The following is a 10277-nucleotide window of genomic DNA, read 5'->3' as shown; positions in this document are numbered from 1 at the left end:
TAGTTGAATTCTATCTGTAGATACAATTGGATATGATTCTAATATATACTGTGATTTGTGAAATGTAATTTGAAGCAAGATCGCCCTTAAATTTATAGCTCATATTTTGATAAGAGCATAAGTTGCTTCATGTTGATCTTTGTCCAATGAAAAGTAGTGTCATATGTAGATGCCTCACCAAAACACCAAATATATGTTCTTTTAAATCTAATTGACAATAATTTGTCATTGTAAAACTTTTTTTTCTTAAATTGAAACATATTCTTTCTCATTGATGTTTCTTTAGGTATTGCTTATGTTCCTATAATGTTATGTTGAATTTGGTTGAATCTGTAGAGTTGTCTCATTAGTTTAATGGGACTAATGTTTCGTTGGTGATTGAAACATGTATTATGCTAGAAATAGTTGAGCTTTGTATCCAAAAATTTTCTTAGATTTTGTAAAAGGAAAAGGCATGAATCTTTGATATGCTTTTAAGAGCATTAACTAGAATTTCATTTCATAATTGCGTTGACAGCTTTGTTTTTGAAATAAATCAAAAGAAGGGGTACGTTAAGAGTAAGAAATGGCCATTCATAAATATTGAATTCTTATGACTCTCTAGGATCATCAGTATTAAAATGCAGCGATACCAACGGAAAATATCATTTGAGGGATAAAGATAAAATTGTAAGAAAGTTTTTTGAGTCTCACAAATCTAATATATCATAATATAGAAAAGGTAAAGAAAATAAATTCGTAAATTAAATAAAAATATATACAGTTAGAAAATTATAATCAATTTTCCACTCGAAAAAGTTATTTAGTAATGTTAATTATTTTAAGTTTTCATTTCCCCGTGCGGCAACGCACGGGCTGACAGCCCTAGTATAGTATAATATCATAAATTAAAAATAATATCAAATAAAAGTGAAAGAAGAATAATATTTTTTAAATAGATTGTATTAAATTAGTTAGAGAAATATTAGTAAATCTTATAATTAGTTATGGAAATAATACAATCCTAAAATTAGATTTGGAAAGTATCCGGTGTATGTATCCAAACCCATTAATCTATCCAATTTTAAAATATCCAATTACAAATTTCGGGTAATTTTTTGAAAATGACCCGACACGGAAACACTTTTTGTACTTCTCTTTTACTAATATAGGGATAGAGTAGTGGAGAAGTGAGCCTACTTTCTAAGATAAGATATTCTCTTAAACAAAATCTTGTTCTAAGACACCTACATTAAAAATGGTCTAACTCCCAAGTATACTAAGTTTTTTGGCCTCGAGAACCTATAAAGCACCTACAGGCTACAGTATATGATTCTTGTTTGGTTCCCATCTTACAGTTTACAGTTTACGTTTTAAATTTTGACCTTTTTTTTGTAGTGTATATGTATTTGGATAGTGTAGAAGTAAGAAGTCGATACATCTCGCATGAAACACATCCATCCACCATTAGTATCTACATATCACCTCTAATTTAATACAAAAAATTAAAATACTCCACACGTAATTTAAAGTTAAACGAAAAAGTAATTGAGATCAGTCACAAGCAGTAGCACATCCTACGAGCAATATAGCATACTCTGTGATTTCTTGATTATAAATAGAGAGATGTAGTGGGTGTCGAGGAGCAATTCAATTTTTTTCTTTGTTCGTTTTTCTGAAGGATATAATCGGCCTTGTATCTACGAGGCCTAAGCAGGCCCACTAATAAAGCCTATATTATAAAGAATTGTAAAGCCCAATTGGTTCCGGCAACATGGAGCGGACTGTCAAACTTAATTCCTCCTGTAAACTGTAAAAGGCACAACAGAGAAGAGCACTTCCCAGTCCCAGTGGTGCGGTGAGGAAAGAGCTTCGCTGTCTTCGCCGATTGCAATTAGGGTTTTAAATCGGTAATCGGTTTGGTGGTGCGCAGCTTTGTGATTGAGAATGAGATCCTTTCCACTTCCGTCTACCTGCTGACAATGGGCAACTGCGGTACTAGAGACGAGGCTGCCGTCTTCACTCCTCAAGCTCAAGGTCTCTCTCTCTTCTTCTATCTCTCTCTATATCTCTCGTTCGCCTTTTCTTTTTACCTGATCTCTCTTCTCTCTGGTTCGCCTTGCAGCCCAACAGCTCCAGAAGAAGCACTCCCGCTCTGTCTCAGATCTGAGCGATCCATCCACTCCTCGCTTCCGGGAAGACGCTCGCACTCCTCTTTCGTATGCCCAAGTCATCCCCTTCACTTTATTTGAGCTTGAGACCATCACTAAGAGCTTCCGCCCAGATTATATACTCGGAGAAGGCGGCTTCGGAACCGTCTACAAGGGCTACATTGATGACAATCTCCGCGTCGGCCTCAAGTCTCTACCTGTTGCCGTCAAGGTTCTCAATAAGGAGGGCCTCCAGGGCCACCGTGAATGGCTTACCGAGGTCAACTTCCTCGGCCAACTCCGTCATCCCAACCTCGTCAAGCTTATTGGTTACTGCTGCGAGGACGATCACCGATTGCTTGTTTATGAATTCATGCTGCGAGGCAGCCTTGAGAATCACCTTTTTCGAAGTAATCCCCGTACCTTTCTCCATTTTTATTTTACTCTGCGATTGACAAACCACACAACTATTATTACAAGTCTCTGCTGATTCCTGCATATACCCCGAGAGTTGCACATTTTTTGTTTGTATCTTATTCCGCTTTTTAAGCCTGGCCATTCTCGTCTGTACTTAACCAAATCACCATGGCTTTTCTTCAGAAACCACAGCTCCCCTATCTTGGTCTAGAAGGATGATGATTTCCCTTGGCGCTGCTAAAGGCCTTGCTTTCCTCCACAATGCTGAAAGACCGGTCATTTATAGGGATTTCAAGACTTCTAATATACTGCTTGACTCGGTAACTAGATTATCATTTCTTTCAACTCTGCAAAAGCTTCTCCAAGATGCTGGGAATACCTTTCAAAACTAATGTCTCGTTGCTTGGGCTGAACCTGCAGGACTACACAGCCAAGCTTTCAGATTTTGGCTTAGCTAAAGCTGGGCCCCAGGGTGATGAAACTCATGTATCAACTCGAGTAATGGGCACTTATGGCTATGCTGCACCAGAATATGTGATGACCGGTATGACATGCATGATATAGCAAGATGTCTCCCTTTCAACTTTTTTTTTCTTCCTAAATTCATATACAATCTTGACGAAGTAGCTCCTGCAATGTCTTAGTTTCACTCAGTCTATGCCTGGAGCGATGATCAACTGTTTATATGGGTCCTACCGTTAAACCGATTTAGTTGTTAACTGAATGTGGGTCTCTAATTCTGCTGCAAGTCAGGGCACTGAATGTGGGTTTATATTTCTGCTGCAAGTCAATGCACATGCAGAAAGAAAGACTTGCAGGAGCTACTTCTACATATATGATTTTAGTAGTTTGCTACTATATAACATATAGGATTGTGGCTATTGAGATGTTGAATCATATGCATATGCGTTCACAAAACTATTTTGAGCAACAATAGTCTCTCTTTTGCATGAATTAGGTGCTTAATGCCTTAAACCATTACACAAATAAAAACACTAATTGGACTCTATTACTAATGAACTAGGACACCTGACGGCTAGAAGTGATGTGTACAGCTTTGGAGTTGTTCTTCTAGAGATGTTGACGGGAAGAAAATCAGTGGACAAGACAAGACCTAGCAAAGAGCAGAACTTGGTTGATTGGGCTCGGCCGAAGCTGAATGATAAAAGAAAACTGCTGCAAATAATCGACCCAAGACTGGAGAACCAATACTCTGTCAGGGCAGCTCAGAAAGCATGCAGCTTGGCTTATTATTGTCTTAGCCAGAACCCGAAAGCTAGGCCATTGATGAGCGATGTGGTTGAAACTTTGGAACCTTTGCAGTGTACAGGTGATGCCCTGATTCCTGGTGCAACAACTGCAGCTGGAGCTGCATTTGCAATGGGAGGGGTGCCTGATTACAGAATGCACAGGAGGTTTGCAAAGAACGTTGGGCCTGGTGCGATTTGCAGGTCACCCAATCCAAATTGTTCACCGGGTGGACCTGCAGCATGCAGGGTTCGGTGATTAGTGTCAAGTGTACATAATCAGTTTCGCTGTGTCTCCTTTTGCATAATTTCAGTCAGAGCCAAACATCTGGTTGCTAAAAATCGTGGATGCACGTTGTTTTTGTTGTTTGTTGTTGATGCTGCTGTTTATTGCCACTTTAATTTCTTGATCTGTTCAAGTCTTGTATGATTATGATTGAGCGTTGTTCTCGTTTATTAGGCACTCTGATGAAGTGTGCTTGTAGTAGCAGACACTTTATTAACTTGAATGTGAATTTTTTGTGTGTAAGCAGTAATGGTTTTCTGACAAGTGGGACTTTCCGCCACCATGAATGGTTTGGCATTGTGCGTATTGTACTAACTGGGTGAAGAGAAAGATAACATAGCGATGAACAGTTGACTTATGACGCTAATTCATAATACACATGTGATTGGAATCATGATTGGAAATAGATGTTGCCTTCGCTGTGCATGATTTGACTTGTAGGGATCTGGAGGAGTGACCCCACTAAATCCTCTCTCTTTTTATCCACCACACAGATCTTGGTATCGCCTAATCTTTCTAGCGACCGAGAAGAAGTATGGAGTCTAGGTTGCAATTGCATAGTGTGGTTTTGTTAGGTTTGCTTGCGACGTTTCTGGTTACGACCCATGGCCAAGGTGAATATGTATATACACGTTGTTTCCTTTGTTAATGGTTAAAAAGTTGTAGTTGTAGATCGGATCTCAAGTGGGGACCTGTGCAGGAGACGGGGCTGGGCTAAATGGAGAAGAAATGTGGCCAGTGGAGGTAGGAATGGAGTACAGAGTGTGGAGGAGAAAGCTGTTGACGCCATTGGAGTTGTGCTTGGAGTGCAAATGCTGTTCCTCCACCACTTGTGCCACCATGCCTTGCTGTTTCGGCATCAATTGCCAACTTCCCAATAAGCCCTTTGGCGTTTGCGCCTTTGTTCCCAAGTCATGCCATTGTACTTCCTGCTCCACTTAACTTTATTCTTTCTTCTACCAACATGATGCGTATAACTAGAATCACAGATTTTCTGTGCACTCTTCGTTTAATCAATCATATACATAATTCATCAAACATTAAACAACGACGACGACAGACCTCTTCCACATTAGTAAATAAAAGGATAAGTGGGCTTAAATAAAGGCCCAGTGGGCTTTATATAAGCCGGATCCAAAGCGTTTGCGAAGAGAAAATACGTCGTCCAATCTGTTCAGCGTTCATTTTCAATTAGTCTTCTCTTCGCCGGCATATAGAGAGAATTAGCGTGGCTTGGCGGTGGCATGGAGCTTTGTTTGTGTGTGTGAGTAAGTAGATCGCTCAGATAATTTGAAAATGGCGTCAACCGAAGGCCTTGTGCCTATAACCCGGGCTTTTCTGGCTTCATACTACGAAAAATATCCTTTCACTCCTCTCTCCGACGACGTTTCTCGGCTTTCCTCTGACATCGCTTCTCTTATTCAGCTACTAACCGTTCAATCTCCCCCTTCCCAAGGTTCCCGATCCGATACTATGACCAATTTTTAGCTTCTCAATTTGTTGCTTTTGAATTTCTTGATAAAATGTTTATAAGGGGTTTGCTTGCTAGGGGTAACTTCACTGATTGACGAAGCAAACCGTCAGCCCCCTCACAAAATTGATGAGAATATGTGGAAAAATCGGGAGCAGATGGAGGAGATATTGTTTCTTCTGCAACCATCTCGCTGGCCTATTCAGGTGAATCTTAGTTTCGTTTTGTGTCCGGACTATGTTGACTCTCTGGTGAGTTGACTTCTCTCTTGTTTGTTTGTATTGGTTTTCCGTGCAGCTTCGGGAACCTTCCACATCAGAAGATGCTGATTTCGCTTCTATTTTGCAAAACCTGAAAGACAATTTTGATAACGCATTCACTGCTATGATTTCCTTCCAGACGAAGAATTCAGAGCGCATATTCAGCACAGGTTTAATTTTTCGCAGACACTGTTATACCTAGAAATGAAACAGGCCTCACACGAGTATTATTAACTATTCTGCAGTTATGACCTACATGCCTCAAGATTTCCGGGGAACACTTATCAGACAGCAGAAGGAGAGGTCGGAGAGGAACAGACAGGCGGAGGTTGATGCATTGGTTAGTTCTGGAGGGAGCATACGCCACATATATGCTCTTCTTTGGAAGCAGCAAATGGAGAGGTGAGCCTGCCTGTTTCTGATTTCTTTATTGATGCTTTTCTTCTGGTTTCTTCATAGAGTCTGGATTATGCATTCATTGAATTTCATATAGGAGGAGACAGTTGGCTCAGCTAGGCTCTGCCACTGGTGTCTACAAAACCCTGGTCAAGTACTTGGTAGGGGTTCCACAGGTATGTCTCTACTCTATTTGGCAAATATTTTTAACGCATTCTCTTCACCATCGATACCTTCTTGCTTCTTTATGTTTAATTTTCTTATTCTAATACGCCAATAGTCCTCATACTTATGTTCATATGCCATATGGCTTGTCCATTCCTGTATCCTCATTCATATAGACGATTGATTTGTTATTGATACTTCTCCTCTCATACCTTGTAGGTGCTGTTGGATTTTATTCGACAAATAAATGATGACGATGGGTATGTATCTTGGTCTCACTTTAATTAGACATGAGTCTTTGCTTATTTGTGGCAGAAGTTTCAGGCTGCATAAGAAACTTTAACTGACAGAATTATTGTTTTCGTGTGAAGGCCAATGGAAGAACAGCGTGAACGTTATGGACCCCCTCTATACAGTCTCACAAAAATGGTGATGGCAATTCGGGTTTTGCTAACACTTATGTGGGAAAGATATGATACCTTCAAACTGTAAGATAGTTGGATAATATTTTCCTTGTTTTGGTTTATTGTTTGTTAATGTAAGTTTCCTTAAATGAACACAAGTCAATAATCATCGAGCTTGAAGTGCTCAATGAACTTTCCCATTTAGAGGTAATGAAGTTTTATAATATGTGCGATGAACAGGAGTAGAGACCAAATGAATCTCCTGTCGGAAGCTGCTATAGTGTACACATCTGAGTTTGAAAGATTCGTCACATTTATCAGGTACCATCTTTTTATATATGGGCATGGTCGTGGGTAGATATATGTTCTTTCTATTATAGGTTGCTACTGATGTTCTGGATAACACAACATTGGGGAAAGTTTCACTTTTGGAACATTTCTCTAAGAATTAAGGACAACTACGTTTATGTCTATTTTGTTAGGTTTGTTCTCCATTGTTTTCCTTGTCTCCTAATCTATTTTTGATCTGTTAAGATTGTTGCTCGCATGCAAAGGCATCCCCGTTAATCTTAAGAGATAAATCTAATACAGTATTAGACATTCTTTCTAATTCATTGTTTGTATTATTTTTTTCAGTTTTTTTTCGGTTTTGTTTAAATTTTTTTTATCCACAGTTCCAACATTACTTAGGTTGGACGTCTTTAGGCATGCTTTCTCACTATTGAAGAACATTAACATTTTACTTTGTGTTTTCCAGCGATGTATTTGCCAATTCCCCCTTCTTCATTTCAGCAGATACAGCTGGCATATTGGGCCCAAGGTTAGCTTCCATCATTCACAAGATTCTAACTTCAGTTTACAATTTCTAGCTCTAAGAGTTTGCACTTCTTAGGGACAATGAGGAGTACAAGGAGATAATTGTCCAAGCTGGGAGAACCTATGAGGTAATATGTTCTCCTCAGATGCTTTTGTTTATTAATTAAACTGAAAGTTTTGCTTTCTTCTTTACACTAGGTCCATCTGGAATTGCTGTGTTCTAAAAGTGTAAAGTGATGTTAAGTAATTGTGTTCGAGTCTGGTGTGAGTTTTGATGTTTTGTTCTTGTTGTTTCTCTAGGTCTCATTGATGGTGGAATCAGAAAATTCATATATTGCTTGGGATTTCTCCTTGATGCAAGGAAAGATAAGCATGGTATTGATGTTTGAACCCGCGATATGTTTCCCTAATATGTTACCTTAAATCATTTGATTGCCTTTTCTTGCTCGGTTTTGCTTCCCTCGTCTGATTTTTTCTGGAATCACGGATGTCTTGTTTGTTCTTTTATGAGATATGATAATTGTTTTGGATTGCATGTAGAGAAAATCACACTGTCTCTACAATAAAGTTATGTCTGTTACTGTTTTCGGAAGACTCTGGTTATCTATGTTTTTGCACTTAGTTTACAGCGTATTATTGTCCTGTGATAATCTTTCATGTGAAAAAAAAAAATTGTTGTTTCTAGACATGGGATGGGACCTAAGTTAGGTTCTCAACTCTTGTGGTTTGTCCTCCGTTTATATTTCTGTTGTTATTTCCCAGGATATTGGATTTAGCGTGGAGTATATAAATGCATCAGGGGAAAAGACGGTGAGTCTGGTCATTAGTTTCCATACTGTAGTTATACTTTACGTATTTTATATATATATATAGATATATAATTTCTCACTCTATAAGATATCCATTCAATCAAGTGAATTTCTGAGGGCTTGATAATGAATTTTTTCTTATTTCAGCTGATCTTACCTTATCGTCGGTTTGAAGCTGACCAGGTGAGAGTGCCCATGTGCATTTTGTGGGGAAGCTTTTGGGGTACTTTTTGTTGTTGCTGTTGCTGTGTTGTCTAAGGTAATCGTGTTGGGGAATCTCTGTGGTTATTTTTTGCAGGGCAACTTCTCTACCCTAATGGCTGGAAACTACAAACTTGTTTGGGATAATTCATATTCAACTTTCTTTAAAAAGGTAGGGTGAACATCTTGCGGCTGAAAAAAGTGAATTTTAGTATCCTTTGTCATCCCATTTTTCCATTGCTTTCATTAATGTGAATATCTTATTCATTTGGGTCTTTTCTTTCCTCTGTCAAAGACTCTTCGATATAAAGTGGATTGCATACCACCAGTAGTGGAGCCGGAGCCCTCAAACTGAAAGTGAAAGATGAAGGTGGATTTTACTCATGTCTCATCATTTCTTTGTACAAGGATAAAACCATTAACCCTTTGTTGGGACATCATTGGAACTTCATAAACATTTGATGCCAGGAACATACTATATTTTGTTTGTATTCTTTTCTCTCTCTCGATGCTCCCTCTCTCTTATACTTCGTCTTTCTTTTAAAGCAAGGAATTTCTTGATCTGTACCATTTGGGTTGTATTCACTACATTCTAGGGAGAATCAAATGTAGTCCCCGATGATTTGAAGAAACTTCACAAGACATTAAGACAACAACGGAGATTGTGATTCTATTGTTGGAAGGAGACGCAAGACAACGCATCACGGTGGTCATATTTCTAACATTAGAGAAGAATTACTTCGATTCATGCGACGACAAAGAGACTACAAAGGTTTCGTGGCTGAAAGCTGACCAGGCCCAAGGTGATGTTTGATAGTTCATCTATCGTGAACAGAAGGCACATGAAATATTTTCCCGAAAGAGTAGAGGTGGGTAGACATGCCAAGTACTTGATCATGCCAAGTACTTGATCTAGATCTAGATGTAATTTGAATATTGATGTAATTTGAATATTAATTTCTCATACGTTAGAGGTAAATGGTGGATTTTATATGACAAATAAACGATGAAAACGGGGAAATCTTGCTCTTATTTAAAGTAGAAAAAGAGAGTGTGCTTATAACGTCAGAAGATTGAGGTTGCATATGAGTAGAACAATGATAAAATCCAATTCATTGTTTACTCACTAAACATATTGTGTTTATTTAGAATATACTGTTATTCAGTTTCACTGTTAATATGTTATAGGATTACTGTTCTCTGTTTACAGTTCATCAGTTTACTATTCACTGTTTAGGGTAACTGTTCACTACTTAGGCTTTAGGGTATAGGGTATACTGTTCACTATATAGGGTTTAGGCTTTAGGGTATATGATTTACTGTTCACCATTTAGGGTATAGGGGTTTCGCGTTTACTGTTCACGATAGAGAGTTACTGTTCACCATTTAGGGTTTATGGTTTACTGTTCACTATATAGGGTTACTGTTCACCATTTAGGGTTTAGGGTTTAGGGTTTAGGGTTTAGGGTTTAGGGTTTAGGGTTTAGGGTTTAGGGTTTAGGGTTTAGGGTTTAGGGTTTAGGGTTTAGGGTTTAGGGTTTAGGGTTTAGGGTTTAGGGTTTAGGGTTTAGGGTTTAGGGTTTAGGGTTTAGGGTTTAGGGTTTAGGGTTTGGGGTTTAGGGTTTAGGGTTTAGGGTTTAGGGTTTAGGGTTTACGGTTTTCCTTCCAAAAAAATT

The 10277-nt window shown here is 38.6% G+C and overlaps 3 protein-coding genes across 3 annotated transcripts; all 3 read left to right on the top strand.

The window, feature by feature from the left end:
- Positions 1-1787: 1787 nt before the first annotated feature.
- LOC17874468 (probable serine/threonine-protein kinase PBL8) lies at positions 1788-4308 on the top strand. Its single transcript, XM_006279274.2, has 5 exons — positions 1788-2016; positions 2105-2539; positions 2730-2866; positions 2967-3090; positions 3571-4308. Exons 1-5 carry the CDS (start codon positions 1962-1964, stop codon positions 4050-4052), a joined length of 1233 nt encoding a protein of 410 aa, XP_006279336.1. The 5' UTR covers positions 1788-1961; the 3' UTR covers positions 4053-4308.
- Positions 4309-4365: 57 nt separating this feature from the next.
- LOC17874474 lies at positions 4366-5117 on the top strand. The gene is made up of 2 exons (XM_023777766.1): positions 4366-4693; positions 4780-5117. Exons 1-2 carry the CDS (start codon positions 4615-4617, stop codon positions 5019-5021), a joined length of 321 nt encoding a protein of 106 aa, XP_023633534.1. The 5' UTR covers positions 4366-4614; the 3' UTR covers positions 5022-5117.
- A 142-nt stretch (positions 5118-5259) lies between these two features.
- Positions 5260-9168, top strand: LOC17874463. Its single transcript, XM_006279284.2, has 15 exons — positions 5260-5535; positions 5629-5756; positions 5848-5980; positions 6056-6212; positions 6304-6382; positions 6591-6631; positions 6743-6859; positions 7016-7096; positions 7533-7595; positions 7668-7719; positions 7892-7966; positions 8354-8401; positions 8548-8583; positions 8699-8773; positions 8897-9168. Exons 1-15 carry the CDS (start codon positions 5376-5378, stop codon positions 8954-8956), a joined length of 1305 nt encoding a protein of 434 aa, XP_006279346.1. The 5' UTR covers positions 5260-5375; the 3' UTR covers positions 8957-9168.
- The last annotated feature ends 1109 nt before the right edge of the window (positions 9169-10277 follow it).

The sequence above is a fragment of the Capsella rubella genome, unplaced genomic scaffold (assembly GCF_000375325.1).
Source record: "Capsella rubella cultivar Monte Gargano unplaced genomic scaffold, Caprub1_0 scaffold_24, whole genome shotgun sequence".
Lineage (NCBI taxonomy): Eukaryota > Viridiplantae > Streptophyta > Magnoliopsida > Brassicales > Brassicaceae > Capsella > Capsella rubella.
The sequence above is the reverse complement of the archived record's forward strand: the minus strand, read 5'-3'. Positions and strand labels throughout refer to the sequence as shown.

Coding starts and splice junctions, on each gene's coding strand:
- LOC17874468 (XM_006279274.2), top strand. CDS start 1,962: ATGGGCAACTGCGGTACTAGAGACGAGGCTGCCGTCTTCACTCCTCAA. Junction 2,017..2,104: donor CTTCACTCCTCAAGCTCAAG/GTCTCTCTCTCT, acceptor TTCGCCTTGCAG/CCCAACAGCTCCAGAAGAAG. Junction 2,867..2,966: donor CTAATATACTGCTTGACTCG/GTAACTAGATTA, acceptor CTGAACCTGCAG/GACTACACAGCCAAGCTTTC.
- LOC17874474 (XM_023777766.1), top strand. CDS start 4,615: ATGGAGTCTAGGTTGCAATTGCATAGTGTGGTTTTGTTAGGTTTGCTT. Junction 4,694..4,779: donor GGTTACGACCCATGGCCAAG/GTGAATATGTAT, acceptor GGACCTGTGCAG/GAGACGGGGCTGGGCTAAAT.
- LOC17874463 (XM_006279284.2), top strand. CDS start 5,376: ATGGCGTCAACCGAAGGCCTTGTGCCTATAACCCGGGCTTTTCTGGCT. Junction 7,596..7,667: donor GCTGGCATATTGGGCCCAAG/GTTAGCTTCCAT, acceptor TGCACTTCTTAG/GGACAATGAGGAGTACAAGG. Junction 8,774..8,896: donor ATTCAACTTTCTTTAAAAAG/GTAGGGTGAACA, acceptor CCTCTGTCAAAG/ACTCTTCGATATAAAGTGGA.